The 19028-nt window shown below is 43.9% G+C and overlaps 2 protein-coding genes across 2 annotated transcripts; one reads left to right on the top strand and one right to left on the bottom strand.

The window, feature by feature from the left end:
• Window positions 1–413: 413 nt before the first annotated feature.
• Window positions 414–1371, bottom strand: LOC121090775 (taste receptor type 2 member 9-like). Its single transcript, XM_040599506.1, is given in 2 exon segments — window positions 414–587; window positions 589–1371. Coding segments are annotated over 2 exon segments (957 nt in total).
• A 2372-nt stretch (window positions 1372–3743) lies between these two features.
• On the top strand, window positions 3744–17610 carry LOC121090647 (meprin A subunit alpha-like). The gene is made up of 13 exons (XM_040599373.1): window positions 3744–3752; window positions 4857–4881; window positions 4991–5044; window positions 6761–6801; window positions 6888–6963; window positions 7811–7928; window positions 9314–9489; window positions 9690–9911; window positions 10808–10954; window positions 13786–14001; window positions 14351–14824; window positions 14987–15160; window positions 17567–17610. Exons 1-13 carry the CDS (start codon window positions 3744–3746, stop codon window positions 17608–17610), a joined length of 1776 nt encoding a protein of 591 aa, XP_040455307.1.
• Window positions 17611–19028: the final 1418 nt, after the last annotated feature.

Raw genomic sequence — 19028 nt, 5'->3', positions numbered from 1 at the left:
ACAACTCATAATATTGCAAAGTACACAGCCACAGCAGAAATAAACATAAAACAAAATAGATATAAACAGGTTGTTTAGGTAAGTAGCTTCAATCAGAAAACACCAAAGCATTTTTAGAAGGTTTTTCAGTATTGTTATTCCCCTTTTGCAGCTAGCCCATGTACCAGGTCTAAATTACTTTGTTACTGACAATAATTTTAACACAAAGAATTATCTAAATCAGATTATAATATTTATTTATTTAGTGCATAATAATGTAGTTCAAAGCATTATAGTGAAGTTTTCTTAACTTGCTGAAGATAGAACATCTGTATCATCTACACTGTCTGGAGAGCTGCATTAGAGATTAAATTATGTGATTTTTATAACAAAATATCAACATTTTTAATGGGTTCCAGCTTTTATTACAGTTTCTACCTCATACAAACCTTGCACTTCACACAGGGCAGAGTCCTTAGCAGTGCCTTTTCCAGTTTGGGATTGCTGAAAATCAGAACAAGGGAATGAACAGCCGGAAGAGCACAGTGAAATACTAAAATGAGAAATGTCACGGGACCTTGCTCCCTTGTGGTGTAAATCATTATCAAAGACGAAACATATAAAGTTAATACTGTAAAGGAAGAAGAAAGACATAACATATTTCATTGCTTTGATATGGGCATCCATGCTGAGATTCTTCACTGAGTTTGTCTGCATCTTGCGTTGATGTTTCCAGAGAGAAAAGAGGAGGAGAAGGGCAGAAAAGGTTACAACCATGAATGCACTGACAATTCCAAAGCCACCAACAATAAAAACAGGGAAATAATGTTCATCCATTTCGACTTTCAGTTTCCACGTATTTGCTAGGATGGTGGAATTATTGAGGTTTTTACAGGGTGCCATGTAAGTGATGTTGTAGATGAGGATGCAGAGGAACAGGGATGAAAGCACCGCACCCCACAACAGCCATGGCACAATCCTGTCAATTTTTGCTTTCAGGTAGATGAAGAAGATGTGCCTGAAATTTGCGATTTTTATGCAATAAAAAACACAAAGCCAGGCAGAAACCCACATGTTGGAAGAATGTAAAAAGCTCTGAAGAGCTGAAAGTAGTTCAGGTATGGGGTGAACATGAAATGACCAGGGGTAAATTATTGAAAGAAAGAAATACAGCCATGTGACGCACAAATGCCAAAACCTAGAGCATCCCAGAAACATCACGATTTTCTCATTAGAGCTGAAGATTTTCTTTTTGGCCCAAGAAATACAAAGCACAAAAACAATGAAAACATTTATCCATATGCCAGCAAATGCCTGAAGTGTGATGAGGACCAGAACCATGGCATCGTGTGAAGTGACATTAAGTTTATCTTGAGAGTAGCAAGCTTCCATCCTCCCAAGCTGGGTAACAGTGCTCTGCTGGAAAAGTAGTTTGTTGCACCAATGCTTAACGCAGGTCAGCAGCTGCTGTTCCCCAAGTGTCACGTATGGAAACAGGAGCTTTATAGAGCTGCTGGTGGTGGTGATTTTGGTGCTGCTTCTATGCAGAGTAGGGCAGGTGCAGGAATGTAAATGTGCTGGGTATTCCCTTACCTGGTATCAGTGTTGCTCTTCAATATTTGAATTTCAGTTCAGAAGAGCTGTGCTGGGCGACACAAACAACGCAGATGTTTTTCTGTGGTGGACAGTGTTGAGATTTAGTGACTGTCCCGTGTTTGATCACTGCCAGGATTCACGGTCTGGGTTCTCCTGTCCCTTTGTTGCCAATGATGCTCACACAGAGGGGTGCGCTTAGTGAAGCACAGTCGGGGGGAGTCCCTGTGCTCTATCATCTGAGAGCCCAGGAGCTGCAAAATTCAACCAAGATGCTGGAAACTGGAGTTAATTTGGACCCTCCATGGGCACTGAAGTCCATGTTAGTTTTCCCAACAGTAATGCCTTAATCATAAGTGAAGAGCCAAATGGTGGAGGGAGGGCACTGAAGGAAAAGCAGGACTTTCTTGTAAAGGTTTAAGTTGAAGCATATAGAGGAAAAAGGCAAAAATAAGCATGAGCCTCCATGCCAAGGCTCAAAACTCATCTGCTAGCAACATGAAGAGTTTTAGAGGTGGGACCATGCTGGGCTCCTGACACACTGACATACCCTCAAACCTCCAAATGGCTTCAGATCCTGAAAACTGTGGGTTTTTAACAAGCAGTGTGTTAAGCTCTGTAGGGTGTGGACTGCCTATAGACTTTGGGTTTGTACAGGACCTTGCACATCGGACCTTGCAAACCAGAACCCCAGTTACTGACTAGATCTTGGATGGTGTTGTGATGTAATCAGCAAAAATTTAAATCACAGCAAATAGCTGTCTACCTACAAGAAATAAACCAGCAGCATTTTCCCTCTTCAGAGTGATGCACTTGTTTTCTGGGGGACATAAATGCAAGCACTACTCTGAATATTATCACACGTTCCTTTTTGCATTTTCTTTGCTAAGGACCTTGCTATAGCATTAACACATTGAAATGTGTTCAAAGAAGGCCTAGAGTTCATCTCAACAACAAAACATGATGCCTACCACATGGTCCCATGCAATCCATTCAGATAGCCCAGTGGCTTTTAATAAAAGTTCTAGTGAGATCTTCACCACCCTTTATTTTTCATGTTGCCTAGAAAACATGAATGTCATAGCTTGGTTTGGATGCAGTCATTCAAAAACATTATGGATCATTTAAATCTAGTCATGCTTGACTGAAGTGATGTTAGAGACAGTCGCTGCGCTTATGGATGGATCTTGTCTATGGATGTTGTCTGGAAGCTCAAAAGAGAATTGCTTAAGGAAAACAACTCATTCTCTGGGGCTAACAATGCAAGAATTAATGTGAAGTCAGATGATCTCCAGGTCCCTTTAGACCTGCAAAAAGTCAGGAAGGAAGTTGTCAAACTGTGATGGAGATCAGACTCCTCGCGTGTGTGTGTGTGTGCAGAGGAACCTTATAGGCACTGGACACAACACTGCTGGCCTGCAGGGACTATCAGTAAGAAGCAGCATTTAATGCATACCCATTTCTCTGTATCTTATTTGCTATCAGCTTCATGTCTAGGGAGGGTGGAAGTTTTACAGACTGGGTGGCAAGGAGGCAAATCCATTATTTTTGTTTTGGTCTATGCCCTTGGGTCCAGAAGTCTGGGCTGGCTTGTGCCAGCTGGCCATTGGTGGCTTTTCTTCCCCTGCAAGTTGTGTTTCTGGAGGCTGATCTGGGAATTTCTCTCCCTCTAACCCCCATTCTGCTGCTCCTGTGACATGCGGGCTGGGAACTGACAGATGCTTGTTGGTGAATTCAGTTTGTGTCCTCTCTTCTGGCCTTGATTTCATGGGATGGTTTTATGGGATGGTTTGTGGACACGTCTCTAGGGGAAGGATGCTGATGAGGCATGTCGACTAACTTCTTTGCACTCACTGGTACTTCACTCCCCTCTCCCATCCCCGTAGATGCCCCATGCAGGTAGCAGTACTGGGTGTGCCACCTGTAGAGACGCTGGACTCTCGAGGTGGCCTGTCCTGGCCCCCACCACTTCAGGCTGGTGCAGCTGCCCCCTTCCTGTCCCATAACAACCCTCTCACTTCTTGCAGTGCCCAACACCTGGGGTCTCACCAGGGAGGACGGACTGCCAGCAGGTTGCAAAGCATGGCCAGGGAGCTGCCTACTGAATATCTCCTCTTTCCTATTCTGCGGCCAGGCAAGGACAGTCCTTCCCCCAGGGATGGGGGTGCAACATGAGCCGGGTAAGTGAGCAAAGGGGAGGCAAAGGTAGCAGCAGTGGTGGGAAGGTGGGAGGAGGAGGAGGTGCAGGAAGTGTGTGGGAGCAAGAGAGCTGCAGAAGCGTGCAAAACCCCTTCATGTGGCTGCCAGGAGGAAAATCCCACTGAGCAGTCAGAGGCAAAGCTCAGCCCTGCTTTTGCCTTCTCACCGAGGAGTCTTTCTCCTGCTCTGCTTCACCCTGGCCCACATGACTTGCGTTCAAAGGGAAAGACTGGGGTGGGATTCCCATGCAAAACACTGGGAGCACATGGCTTCATGGGCACGTGAGTGGGACCAAATGACTTCTCGCTGTACTCCTGCTCTGAGATACAAAGTCTTTGAGATCTCCTGAAGAAACCCAAACCAACACGGTCTGCTGGAAGTTGGTGGCTGGCTTTCTGTTGATTACAAAAATAATGCTATTTTTAAATTAAAGATGATGCTTTACCCATAGAATCAGAGGAAAACAAAAATTTGTTTGCATCTACCAAGATGTTTTCAGGAATAAAAAACCTCAACCCACCAAGCAAGCCTTCTCTTAAATTGATTTATTCAGCTTGCAAACCACAAGCCTCTTTTTCCAAAAGGTTGTTACTTTCCTACTCATCAGCTTTGGTGGTCTCATGTCAGGATGAGGTCAGGATGGTGTGTAAAGCAGAAGAATGAGATTTTCTCTGAAGAAGTCACAGAAATTTTAAATAGTTTGGTAGCTCCTGATTGCTACAAGGGTTAACATGCTAAGAATAGTTATAAAATGGGGAGGCAGATTGCTTATTGGGTTGGCTTATGGCTATATCTATGAAGATTAAAGTCTGCTCTTCCTTTTAAAGTTCAACTTTTTTGATGGCTTATGCTTATCAGTGCTTCTGAAGCCTATTTACCTGCAGGACACTATATCTAGACTGGCAGGTAGCAGCAGATGATCTTCTGAAATGAATTCCTGGAGGATATGGTGTTTCACAGCACTGGTTTCCTGCTCCTCTGCCTTTACGGTATTCCCAGTTGTTCCTCTATTTTCTTGCTTGGGATCAGGGTGAGACTTCACTTCACTTGTCTGTGATTTTGAAACTGTACTTTCTCCGTTTCAGATCCAAAACTCTGTTGAAGACAGAGGTAAGGATGCGATATTTTTGTGTTAACGGAAGCCTATCTGTCATCGTGGACAATCATATCAACTCGTGTCATTGAGTCACTAACTTAGGTGTATTACTTCTTTTGATAGTTAATGATGTTGATGGAGGACAGCTTAGAAAGGACATTCCAGAAATAAACTCAGGTAAGTCTGGACACTAAGTAAGCAGACTGTTCGATTATTACAGAGATGTGAGATAGCCTTTGAAGACCACAAGCCTGGCAGATGAGATGGCACCAGAGGGAACTGAAAGCTCCCTCCTATGTGAAAAAAAATATCCCAAATGCATCCTGGATACAGTGAGTATGGCAAGGCACTTAAAAATACGTGAGGTGAACCCCAGCTGCTTTTGGAGAGAGGGAAGACCTTCATTTTGCAGTCTGGTAGTAGTGAGAGAGGACAGAAAGGCAAGAGCAGGGCACAGGGCAGAAGACAGAAAGATTCATGAAAGGTTGATGTTGGAAAGGAAAAATGGAAAGGCCAGGAAATTTCCACAAGAATAGTTCTGCAGGAAACCAAAGATCTTAATCTTAATCTTGGAAACACACTCAACTGCTGCTGGGGAAGGCTCAGCAACCCCTGGACTGCACCTGCATCCCCCCCCACAGCGCTATTCTGCAACACATGCCCCAGAGGAACCTTGGCAGTGGCTCTAATTCAACTTCTGCTTCATTACTGTGCCTTTATCTTAAGTGAGTTGGTTGGTTTCACATGACTGATGACCAAGATATGAAGCTTAAGTACCTTCAGCCCTGCCCCAGAGTTTCAGAGCATTGCCATGAGAGAGTTTCCGTTTCCTGACATTGTTATCTGCTCTAATGTAAGTTTCCTCTGGTTTTTCTGGCAGAACAGAAAATATGGTGTAGCATGGAGGTGTTTTGGTGTTTTGGTTTGGGTTTGTTGTTTTTTTTTCTCTCCATATGTATGTGAGGAGAATATAAATTCTTTGTATAATAAAAGATCTGAAGATGAGCTGTCTATGCCAGGATTGTGCTTAAATGAAAGGGCATTAAATGAAAATGTTACACTAGAGGACAATACAGTGGCTGGGGTTTGGGCTCAGCTCTGCGTGGGGAATCTGGCGCTTTAAAAAAATAAGGGGATAAAATGAGAGTCTCAAATGCTGTGTTTTTAAAGCATGGAAGGTTTGGACCAGCTGCTTAAAACACAGGTATCTCGTGCCAGTTCAAATCCATGCCCTCCAAGCACCTCTATAGAAGGGGAAGGAGTCTCCCAAACTTTGTGTCTAGCAGCCCATGTGGATCGTTTGGACATCCTTGTGCATCTCAAGTGGTACCAGACACTTATGTTTAGGCAACTGGATGGACACACAGCTATCCATCTGAGGGGATCGGAGACACATAGCACATAGATTTAATTGCTTCAGCCTGAGCTTGATGCAGGCTGAACCTCTTCCTTCTCTAGAATTCTGGTCTTTCTTCTTTGATGACGTGGTCAATCCCAGATGATTAGCCTAGGTTAGCTAACTAGTTAGGCTATTTAGATGCCTAACTTCTGAATAAATCCATTCCACCCGTACATCAACTTCAATGTTCACAAGTCCGGAGTTGTTTCAGGATACAAGCCTGAGAAAAAGAATAAAATCTCCTCTGGGCAGGTGTTATGAAATTTTTATGGAAATCATAATTCATTCCCAAATCCCCCTTAGCAGTGGATGGAGGACTGGCATGTTATAGTGCGGCAGTGGTTATTTGTTTGCTTGCTTCTGGGCAGTTGCTGTTTAAAGGGAGGTGGGTTCATTGATGAGACAGCCTGATAGATTGTAAGGTCTTTGAAAAAACACATATTGTAGTGCTTGATATGTTACTCTGGCCTAAATGGTTGTTTATCTCCTTTCAGAAACAGGAATGAAGCTTTTTGAGGGTGATATTATCTTACCGGTATGTGCTGCTGATCTAAACCAACATTAGCAAGAGCGTAGATTGGGCTTAAAATGTTAACACAAGCATGTTGATCTCATTAACAGCTGGAGAGGAATGCTCTGAGAAACAACTCCTACAGATGGAATTTCCCCATCCCCTATATCCTAGCTGACAGCCTGGGTAATAAGACTTTTTATTATGGTAGCACTGTATTATTGCATTAGATATACCCTGGTTTTGCCCAGCTCTCTGGGCCGCTTTTGTTTCATTTGCTATTGAGTTGTGCTGCATTTAAGCCTTTGTGACTGCTGGCCAGCACTTTGTTTGCAATGTAACAGCTCCAGTGACTGGCCAGATGCTGATGAGCAGCCAGTTTAACTGGTATCAGTGTTATCTGGCTGAGATCTCTAGATAATGAAGTCAGGAAATGCTAATCTCAAGAACATGCATGTTGATCTACTGCACCCTTTGTGCCTTATCTCTTCTTAACAGTCCCAGCTTAGTACAGGCAGAAAGGAAATGCAGATATAAGAAAAATCGTTCAGAGCATTCTCCCTTCTTGTTTTCATTTAAATTTAGACAATATTTTAAATTGTGAACAAGTTAGGAGTACAAGCTAATAGCAAATCGGTGTTAAAATCCTATGGATCTCTCCTGTGTTTACTAGCCCTGAGCTCAAAGTTTGCAGTACTTGAACTTATATGATAACATGCAATAAAATTACTCAACAAAAACTAAGCAGTGCCATGGATGCCCAAAAGCCTTCTTGTTTTGTTTTTTTTTTTTTTCAGTACAATCAGCTTATCTAATAAAAGATATTATTTCTCCATATGGCCTCTGCCAAAGTTACTCCAGTCAGGGAATTCTGCTAACAGAGCCTCTGGCTCTTTCGTCCAGGCAGATACTTTTAATACGTGTTCATATTTTTAATGCATGCTTGTTCATACTTTCTATCTAGAATTATATATATTTATAACATTATAAAAGCAGAACAACTGCAATTGTCATCCTCTGCTCTGTGTTTCAGATCTGAATGCTAAAGGTGTTATCCTGCAGGCGTTTGACATGTTCAGGCTGAAGTCTTGTGTTGATTTCAAGCCCTATGAAGGGGAACAGACTTACCTGAAGTTTGAGAAGCTGGATGGGTAATTTTGTATTAACAATCCAGTTTGTATCACCTTGTTTGATATGATAGTTTTTCCAGCTGAGGAGACATTCATTTTCTTTCTTGCTCATACAAAGGACATAAACTCCTGAGCCACATTTCTGTCCCACAGCTTGTTTGTATTACACTGGAGTAACCAATGGTGTTTTCTGTTTGTGGTGTGCTCTTAATGTAAGAAAAGACTATTTTATTCCCATTTGCATCCTAGTTATTGAAGTGAATCCCCTTCTTAGTGCTCTTTTAGGGAAAAAAACTTCCTCCTGGCATTGGTTTGGGCAGGGTATGTCACTGGTGCGTTGGCATTAGCGTGGAGCTTCGTCCTTGCTTTCAGATGCAGGGTTGGTTTTTCCTGACCAAATGTTGAAGCCAACAACCTCTACCATCGTGCAGGTCACCACAGGTTCCTTTGCTCAGCTGGGGAGGAGGTGACTCTTCCAAGCCACAAACCCTATCATCTAAAACAGAAGCCTAAAATAAGTCTGGTGACTCACATGCCAGATGCCTGTTACTGTCCAGGCACCATGAAGGTGCCAGTGAAGATAACTCAGTGGCAGGTGCCAACACTGGCTGATAAAGTTAGGTCATGGGATTTCTCTGCTTGCTGGGAAGGACCATCAGGAAGCTGGTGACACTAGCTAGTGTCTGTGTCTAGGAATCTGGTGTAGATCTGCCCTGGGGTGTGCGCAGCAATTTTGGGTAGCTTTTTGCTTTTTTTTTTTTTTTTTTTTTTTTTTTTTTTAAGCACACGGTGCTGAGTTGTTTCTGAATAGACATGAAAAGTTAGGATTCAAATCAGTATTCAGGATTCAAACCAGGGAAGCTGATACAGCCTGAGTTCACTGGAGGCTGCTCAGTACCTTTGAAAATAGGGCCACTTATTTAGATGCTTTGGTAAACATACAAATAAACAACACCCAGTGCAGTGTATGAGGTTATAAGGCACCTGCTCTACTTCCCTGTGCTGCTCATACTCTTCTACTACCCTTGCTATACTGTTTGAGCTGGGGCTGCCCAGCGTTGAAGAGCAATAGCATTTGCCATCACCACCCCCTTCACAAGAACTGCAGCCAGCTGCAGAACATGCATGCACTGCTCGCAGGGAGGGCAAAATGAAATGAGAAGTTCAGTCACATCTTGGGCAGGGACTCATTGCCAGACTGCGGCAGGATGCTGAAGGTACACATTGCTCTGTATTCTGGCACTGCAAACCTATCGCGGCAAGACTGTCAAACTCAGGTGAGAAATTCTAAAAAATATTGATTTTTTGTACTTTCACCTTGATCAGGCAGTTGAGTTAACATGTAGATACAAATCATAGACGATATAATGCAAAATAGGTGCAATATCTGAGTCTTTGCCTTACAGGTGCTGGTCTCATGTGGGGGACCTGCAGAGTGGCCAGACAGTGTCTATAGGAGAGAGATGTGACTATAAAGCCATAGTCGAACATGAGGTCCTGCATGCCCTGGGGTTTTACCATGAGCAATCCAGGACAGATCGCGATGACTATGTTCAGATATGGTGGGATGAAATTATTGAAGGTATGATGCCGGTCTGAAATGATTGAGATGTAGATGCATGTCTCTGTTTTACAATGCTAAAATGTCTTTGGTTGAGAATGGCTGCTTACATTTTAACAAGTGGACCATCATTTAGTAACAGGTAAAACATTTTTAAAAGATGTTGTGTGCTCAGCTTTATTTCTGGTCTTACCTAATCAGTTTTGTATGTTTTTGTCTAGGTTTTGCATATGCCTTTGACAAACACAATGATAGTTTCCTTGATGACCTCAATACCCCATATGATTATGAGTCAGTCCTGCACTATGGACCATATTCTTTCAACATCAATAGCAGCATTCCTTCTATTACAACAAAAATTCCTAAATTTAATGAGATCATTGGGCAGAGGCTGGATTTAAGCAGGATTGACTTACTGAGGCTGAATCGCATGTACAACTGCAGTAAGTTCTTCTTCTCACACATGTATTTGAAAATCCTTGCTCAAGCTTCACTATAACATGGATGGAGTCACATGAGAGGAACAGGAACGCTACACACTTGGGTTCCTCTTGCAGTGCTAAGAGAAACTATATTTTTTACACAGCAGCAAGCTCCATGGTGGCCAGATCCCCATTTCTTTTTTACAGAATACCTTTGAATTGAATCACAGGTCTAACACCTTTAATTCATATGGACTTCCATGATATTACTTGTAATAGTTACCATTTCCTTCATTGATGATGATCATCATGCTGCTGCTGCTGATAAAATCTTCAAGTGACAGTGGTTCAGAATTGGCGTCTCTGAAATTAGAGTATCTCAAATTTTTTTTCTGCCTATGTGATGTTAGGTAAGACAATCGGAGTCAGGGGCACAAATGGGGATAATTGTGCTTTCCAGCTCCACTGGCAGAGCTATGAAGGTAAAAGCTCAACATGCTGTACAGTACTGGCATACTGTGTTAACACACACTTGAATATTTCCCCTAGCTTCAGCAGAACTACTTCTGATTTACTCCCTGAAGAGTGAAATGGGCCACAGAGCCTATCCCGGGCAGGCTTAGAGAAAATGATGGAAGTCTGGAAGGGAAAACTAGCCTGCAGGGGCCAAACTGGTTCCCACAAGGAAATATTCCACCGAGAATGGGAGAAGGATAAGATGTTTCTTTCAGGAGGAAACATCATTTATGTGTGGTAATGGAGATGTCGATGTGAAAGCCTTCATAGTCTTCAGTTGCATTAAGAATGTATTTCCTGGTGTTAAATGCTGTATGTAAACATTCTGGGATGGGATTAATGGTGAGAGACTTATTTGATGTCGATGGATGTGGTAAAACATGGTAATCCACTCCTGGCAGCTTCAAGCCTCACCTTCCTGGACCAGTGCTCCTTTGAATTCCTCAGTATCTGTGGGATGGTGCAAAGCAGACAAGACGGTGCTAACTGGGAACACACATTGGGCAGACCAGGAGAAGAAGACCATACTTTGGTGGGAAGCTGTGCAGGTACCAGGTGTAGTTTTAGATGGTCATTAGATTTTACCATGTTTTTATGTGATGTGGGAATGAAGATATACAGAGGTAAACAAGTCATTAGAAGTACCCTTCTGTTAATGTTAATCACTGCATACCTGATAGTAAACATGACTCTTGAATTTTCAGATAGAAAGGATAACAATTTTAATTTTAAATGTTTAACCCTTCTTTAAATCTTCTCCCTATATTGTATATCTTGTCAAGAAAATGACAGTTCGAGACTTAGGTGTTGTAAATTGCTGGTAGCTCCATTAAAGTGAAGAGAGCTCCACCAGATTGCTACAAGTGACTTTAGTGAAACTCCATAGAATTTCATCGGGTGGAACTCTTCTCCTTTTATGCATGTGACAGGATTTTGAGTAATTTTCTAGTCTTTGTTTAAAGGTGAAAGACGCTTTCCCTTTGTACAGGAGTTCATTTGAGGCATCTCCACAGAAGGATGCGCATAAGCAAATATTGCAAGACACAAATCTTGTTTATAGACAAATTCTGACATTGAAACCAATCCGGGATCATCAAAATAGGAAGCTGAGCTTCAGCAATCTGTCATGGAGCAAGAGGAAACCACCCTCAGAAGACTTCTTCAAGGGAGGGGTCGCTGTGTGATGCAGAGCCGTATCAGGAGGGTGTAGCTGCTGGTAATTCAAAGTTTGTTCGAGCTGGCCACACAGGGACGCTGAAGGATTATCTGAGAAGCAAACCGGCAGTGATTTCCTCTCCGCCAAGGAGAGTGTTGCATGGGGTCTTTTTGATTGAGGCTTTGGCTCCAACTGCACTGATTTAAACATACATTGAACAAATATTGGGTTCTGCAGTATTTTGATTGCTGCCAGGACACAGAAATTGAGTGAGGTCTGTTGTTTTCAGAGGCAGTGGGGAGAAAATTAAACGCTGGGGAGGAGCATCACGTAGACAGTCCAAAAATCTTCACGCAAAAAAGTCTCTTTTGAAAGTCACAGGCCTGAGCCTGCCTGGTCTGTGTTCAAGTGGCCATCGTTAGGCACATCTGCTTCCCCAACACAAGTGGTGCTTAGTCACAAAAGCATCTCATGGTGTGGGAGAGGAAAAAATATGCTGACTAGAAAGGAAAGTCATTTCTGTGGAACCTGCTCCCAGGAAGGAGAGAGCAAAAGATGGCTTGTGGCAGTAACAGGTCATGTTTGCTGCCTGATGCTGTGTTTGCCTACAGATTGGAGATCCTGTGTGTGCTGGTTTTGGCTGGGATAGATTTAATTTTCTTCATAGTAGCTAGTAGTCAGTCAGTGAGGAGGAAAGCAGACACATAGCAGGCAGGGCGAGGGGATGCTCCTATTCTCATCACACGCAGGGTTTGGGAGGGCAGATGTGTGCCCGGTGAAAGGCACCGTGCAAAAACCAGCCCTCGAAAGACGCTCTGAGCAGGGAGCAAAATGAACAGGAGGGTTGTTTAGGTCCCACCGTTGGCAATTGCTTGTTTCTAGAGGAACAAGTCCGTTTGGCTGTTGCTTGGTGGGCTGTTTGCTCATGGTCTGCAGGGTGTGCAGTTTGCTGACACTGAAGGCTCTGGATGTGTGACAGGGTGTGTGGCTGGGGAGTGACAGCGGCTTCCTGCCTCTCGTGGCTGGTGACAGATCATTAACTGCTCAGCTTCAAGGAGGGGGAAGAAAAACGTATAAAACTTAAGTAGTCAGCCTTCAGAAGTTTCCTGAGGGCAAACAGGTCAGCAGTTACTGGAAAATAAGCAGCTTCAGTGGGTGTTTGTAGGGGAACTAACTGCAGAAGGCCGGTGATGGGAGCACATCCAAACACAGGCATGAGGCTGGGAAAAAAAAACAAAAATGCATGGAGCTCAAAGCAGCATCAGGTGGCAATTCAGAATCGTCGTTGGCTATACAGTCCCTGCTACTTGCCTCAGTCGGCTTCCAGACAGGCAAGAAAAGTGCAAACCCATAGAGGCAGCCACAGGGTATTTGGAAATCCTCAGTGTGATGCAGGTTGAAAATGTCCTTGCTGTCAGGAGAGACCCTTCCTATGGGGGGTGTGTGGTGTGTGTGTACTGAGACTATTAGGTGAAGCTGGTGCACTGGCTCAGTTGCCTTCAAGAAGCTGATTTAAAATTGGAATATACAGAGCGAGGCTGATGCAGACAGAGAGTGCAAGTGTTCAGCCTTTGTAACCAGGAAGATCAAAGATCAAAGACTCTGAGGAGGTATCATTCTGGCCCACAGGTAGAACTGCCGACTAATTAGGAAATAAAGGAAATAGTTATTTCAAACACATTAGCATAAGGTAACATGAGTTGATACAAAGTAACTGGGCTGGGAGTTAATAAATCCTTTACCCATAGCAGAAGTATGGCAAAAATGTCTTCAGCTGCTTTTATAGGGATGTCTGATCTGTTGATAAAAGGGCATGATTTCTAGGCAAAGCAGAAGACTGAAGACATTGACCTAACAGGATCCTTCCAATACTTTCCTTCCTGTCTCCAAAAAAATCCCTGCCCAAGTGCATCCACTTAAAATTTGTATATGTTGACAGGACTAGCACTGTACGGTTTGTACTTAATTCCTAAAGAATGGAACCAAATGTGTACCTTATTTAATCAACTAGTTTGCAAGCCATATTTCAATGCATTTTCATTTTAATATTAATTTGCAATTTAGGGAGAATTCTTTTCTATTGAAATATTTTTTTTTTTCTACTTTGAAAATAACTTCTAGCTTAGGCAAGTGCAAACTGCACTAAAGCTTGTTTAGCACTGGCATTTCATTAGTGAGTGGATCAAAAACTTTTTTCACACCACTGTGTTTTGTTCTTCCCAGGTAGAGGATATTTCATGCACTTAGATACAAAAACTGGACATGCTGGTCAGTCAGCTCTTCTGGAATCTCGCATCCTTTATCCAAGGAAGAAGGAAAAATGCCTTCAGTTTTTCTACAGGTTAAATGGAAATCCACAGGATAAGCTAGTTATCTGGATTAAGAAAGATGATGGAACTGGAAATGTTAGACAGATGGAAAAGCTGCACACTATTACAGGTAGGTGAAACTGTTTTCATATCTGAACTGCTGGCAAACTTTGATGCTAGACAACACTGGCTTGGTTTATTGTATTAAAGTCTGCTCAAGTGTCTGATGTAAATCTAACCTTCATTTGCTTCAGCTGAGTAACATCCAGAGTTAGTGCCCGTGAGAAGAGAATTTGGCTCGGAGGTAGTTTCCTTAAGACTGTTCTGGGATTAGCTAGGGTGCAGGGCATTAGGCAATCGCCACCCAAACAGATCCTTCACCAAACAAACAGGTCACAGGACACTTGAGGAAGACACAGCTTGATTTGGGATTTTGTCCTGGACTTTTGATTGTCACACATATTTATTTCCCCCTTTAGCTGATGGAGAACATCACTGGAAATTGGCCAGCATTCCCTTTGGTGTCCAAACCAAATTCCGGTATGGGTTTCAGGGCATCAGAGGAGATCCAGCCCAGTCTGCTGGGGGGATAGCCATCGATGACACCAGCCTGACAGAGACGAACTGCCCCACCAATGTCTGGCACATCAGAAACTTCACATCTCTTTTTAACAGTACTTCAAAAGGCGATTATATCATAAGCCCCATATTTTACAGCTCGGAAGGCTATGCCTTTGCTTTACAGCTGTATCCTCACGGAAGAAATTCATCATCCTACGTGAATTACATGGGGATTACTTTCCATCTCTGCAGTAGTCCAAATGATGGCCTTCTGGAATGGCCGGCCGGGCACAGACAAGTTGTCTTGTCTGTTTTGGATCAAGACCCTGATGTAATCCACAGGATGTCCCTCAGCCTTAGCTTCACTACGGACCCAAACCAGCTAGTATATGGTAAGTCAGAGTGCACGGGGGAGAAATATGGAAGTGCCGAGGTCTGCTCAAGCTGGAGAAAACTGTTGAAAGCCAAGAGACCAGGCTAGGTTTGCTCTGCACGTAACACTACTGGGCTGACTAGATGTAAGCTTTAATTACTTTTATGGTTTTGCACAACAGGCAGAAATGACACCCTGCAGTGGGACAAGCCATCTATCACTGGAAATTTTTCTTCTTTCTGCAACTGCTACATGAGCCCAGGTGTTGGCTGGAATACGTTCCTGACCCACAGGGAGCTGCACTGGAAAAAATTCCTTAAAAATGACAGTCTTTTCATCTTTGCTGATTTTGAAGGTAAAGTATTATATTATCAGAATCCCCTCTGGAACAGAGCAGGTGCGTACTCTTCCATCTGTAAGGAAAGCACAGAAGATGAGGGTGATTAGCAAACATCTAAGGAAAGCACAGAAGATGAGGGTGATTAGCAAACATCTAGGGAGTCGTCTATTTCAGGAACAAGTTTTTTAAATGCCTAGTGATTTCAGGTACCTGGATTTTTGAATACCCAATATGAAACCCTATCAATGACCTTGATTCTCTGGTTCCTGAAAATCAGATTTTCAGGACAGATTATACTTCCATGTCTTGAAGATCAGTCTACTTAATGATGTCCCCATTTGCCACTACCCCTATATCCCTTCCCACTTAAGAGAATTGTGGTTTGACAATGAAGGTGTTCTTTTCAGACCTTGAAAAACTGGCAGAAGGAGGTTTTGATCCAAAGCTTCTCTCCTGAGGCTGCAATATTTGTCAGGACTGCGTGCAGCCGCTTTGCTCTGCCAAAGGAGGCAGGGAAAGGGAAGAAGGAGGAAAAGAGGTTTCTGGTGCAGAGGGCAGCCTGGCAGGCAGGTACCCACTGAGCAGGCCACTGCCTGTGCCCATCCTCTTGTGACAGCCATGTGTCAGATGGCTGTGTCCATCTTACTTCATGTTAGGTGGTCAAAAATGAATGTTATAGACAACATGGTGAGTCATTTGAGAGCAATGGGTACCTCTAGGGAGCAGTTGATCACATTTCATTATAGTTGTGATGAACTGCTCTTCTGATGTGCTAATCTAGTCACTGGCACATGGGGACAACCTGTTCCTGCATCTTTAAGGTTTCCTTCTTGAAGAATGTCCAGCTTTCCTGGACTCCTTGGGACTTCAGAACTGTCTTCCAAGGGACTCTGTCAGCAAGGCTCCTAAATAGGCCAACATTTAGATTGGATATCAGGAAAAATCTCTTCACTGGAAGGGTTGTCAAGCATTAGAACAGGCTGTCCAGGGAGGTGGTTGAGTCATCATCCCTGGAAGTGAAAAAACATCTATCCCCAAAAAACACATAGATGTGGCGCTTAGGGGCATGGTTCAGTGGTGGACTTGGCAGTCCTGGGTTAACAGTCGGACTTCATGATCTTAAAGGTCTTTTCCAAGCTAAATGATTCAATGATTCTGTGATCTCCACCGGCTGCGAGGGAATCCGTCATGGATGACAAATGGTGGGTGAGATGAATCCTATCACCCTTCTAAAGTGAATTTCCTTTGGAAAATGTCAGTGTCTGGAAAGTGGAAACATTTTGTATAAGTAAATAAACATTAAACCAGACTTGACCCAGGTCAGAGCACTTGTCTCAGGTAGGAGAGGATGGTTGAGTGTATGCTGTGATAATCCAAACTCACTCCGCACGGCTGAGGGATGTGAAAACCAGGCTGTGAACTTTCCTGGCAGGATTTGCCTCTTGCTGTTCATGGGGGGAAAAAAAAAAACCAAAACAACCCAACAATTTTCTTGTTTTCATTCTAACAGAGAATTGAGAAACTTCTGAAAAGACAAGAACTTTTGCAAGATGGGAAAGCTGCTTCCCATGAAAGTATAAACAGGAACATGTACTGGTTAATAAAAATGCAGAGCAGTCTACAGTTCTGGCACACAGAGTGGCCCAGTTTTTCCGCAGGTTATGTAGGGCGTTCAGCAACACTTCCAAGTCCCCTTTAGCAATAAGAAAAGCAGCTGAGGCTTCTCTGTGCTTTCCCTGTCAGTGCTTTGTACTGGGAGTAATTCCCTGGGAGAGATTCAGTCCTGCTGTGTCATACGGGAGCCAGTGGTCCCAAAAACGTTTGCAGCTGCTAGGTGAAATTGTGGTTGAGAAACTGAAAGATTTGTTAAGAGACTACATTTAGTCTCCATTACAAATGGGTTCACCTTCATTTCTACATATTAAATCGAATATGGTCACATTTATAAGGTTCCAGCTTCTGCATTTGAATATTCGTTTTGATACCAGGGTGCCTAAAAACTCAGTGGCAGTGTTACATTGCCCTCTGATGAAAGCTGGAGGACCTGACACATGCCTCCCACTTCTCCACAAGCCTTTCCATCCTTCCCCTTCATGTCCCAGTCCTTTTTCAGATCACCTCTGACCCAAGACCTCTACTCTCTCACCCCCGTCTCTCTCCAGCTCAGCAATCCCTGGAGCCCTTTCTGGGGCTGAGAAAGACACAGACTGGAGTGCCGTGCATGCCTGCAGCTCCCTGCTAGTCCAGTTTCCCCTCCCACCTCCTTCGCTGAGTACTGCCGCAGCTTCCAGAGATATTTGGATGAATTATTGTTGCTTTATTTCTTGTGCCTGGAATCAGCCTGAAAGTCATCCCGAAATACATGATAGAACTGTACCATATACTCAATGTATTAAATTAAGGTTTCTTCTTTTCTTGCAGATCTCACCCCTCTGATTACATCTGAAGTCCCAGTCCATCCTTGAAGTGCCCGGAACTTCTTGACTACAAGTGCAGTCATCTATGACAGATAAAATATATTTCTTCACTTAAGAAACTGTATTCTGTGGTTTCTGTATTTTAAGAATTTGAACTAGGCTTCCCTGTTCATTTTAAGAGACTATATTCCTAGACTTTTCAAAGATTATTTTGGCCCAAGCAATGAAGGGCTTCTCTTAGTTATATCATCTTTTTTCTTCGCATGTTCTGTTCTTTTTGTTTATCTTTGCTGATGGCAATGCTTACTTCCCAGCTCTTGTCTCTGAAATCTCGGTGTCCAGCTTTCCCAAGCCAGAAGCACCGGTGCTTGACTTCCAAGACTTCCAGGACTTCCCTTTTCTCCCTATGGCCATTACCACTTCTTCAAGCCCAGCTTTTGATAACAGTCACTCCCAAGTATTCAGCTTGTTAGGTCACTGCTAAAAAGAATAGCATGCTTCCTTACCTTCATCTGCATCTGGACTCAATTCAACATTACTGAGAAGTTTTTGTGAAAACAGAATGGGAATTTGTTTGGATCTTATGGTGGGTTGACCCTGACTGGTCACCAGGTGCCTTCCAAGATTCTCTGTTGCTTCCCCTCCATCCACAAGATGGGGAAAAAAATATGATGACAAGCTTGGTAATGAAGATGAGGACAGGGAGATCACTTACCAGTTATTGCCATGGGCTAAACATCCTTGGTTTAGGGAAATTAATTGAATTTATTGCCTTTCAAACAGACTAGGATAATGAGAAGTGACAACAAATCTGAAAACACCTTCCCCCGCCCATCCCTTCTTCCCAGGCTCAGCTCCACTCCTGACATCTCTACCTCCTCCCCGCAAGCAGCACAGGGCGACAAGGTATGGGGGTTGCAGTCAGTTCCTTACACATTATCTCTGCTGCTCCTTCCTCCTCGCTCTCTTCCCCTACTCCAGTGCGGGGTCCCACTCATGGGAGACAGTCCTTCATGAACTTCTCCAACGTGAGTCCTTCCCACGGGCTGCAGTTCTTTATGAACTGCTCCAGCATGGATCCCTTCCATAGCGGTCCTTCAGGAACAGACTGCTCCAGCATAGCCCAGACCCCACAGCGCTGCACGTCCTGCCAGGACCCTGCTTCAGCGTGGGCTCTCCATGGTTTCAGGACTTCCTTTGGGGCGCGTGCCCCTGCCCCGGCGTGGGGCTCTGCCGGGCTGTGGGGGGGGGAGCTGCCCCCCCGGGGGCTCCGTGGGCTGGGGGCACAGCCTGCCCCGCTGGGGGCTGCGCCGCGGGCTGGGGGGAGCCGCTGCTTCGGGGCCTGGAGCCCCCCGGCCTCCCCCTGCCCTGGCCTGGGGGCTGCAGGGCTGCGGCTCTCATGTTTTCTCACTCCTTTCTCCAGCTGCTGCCGTGCAGCAGTTTTCCCCCTTTCTTAAATACGTGAT

Source organism: Falco naumanni, chromosome 6 (assembly GCF_017639655.2).
Source record: "Falco naumanni isolate bFalNau1 chromosome 6, bFalNau1.pat, whole genome shotgun sequence".
Lineage (NCBI taxonomy): Eukaryota > Metazoa > Chordata > Aves > Falconiformes > Falconidae > Falco > Falco naumanni.
This window is presented reverse-complemented; position numbering and strand designations above follow the sequence as displayed.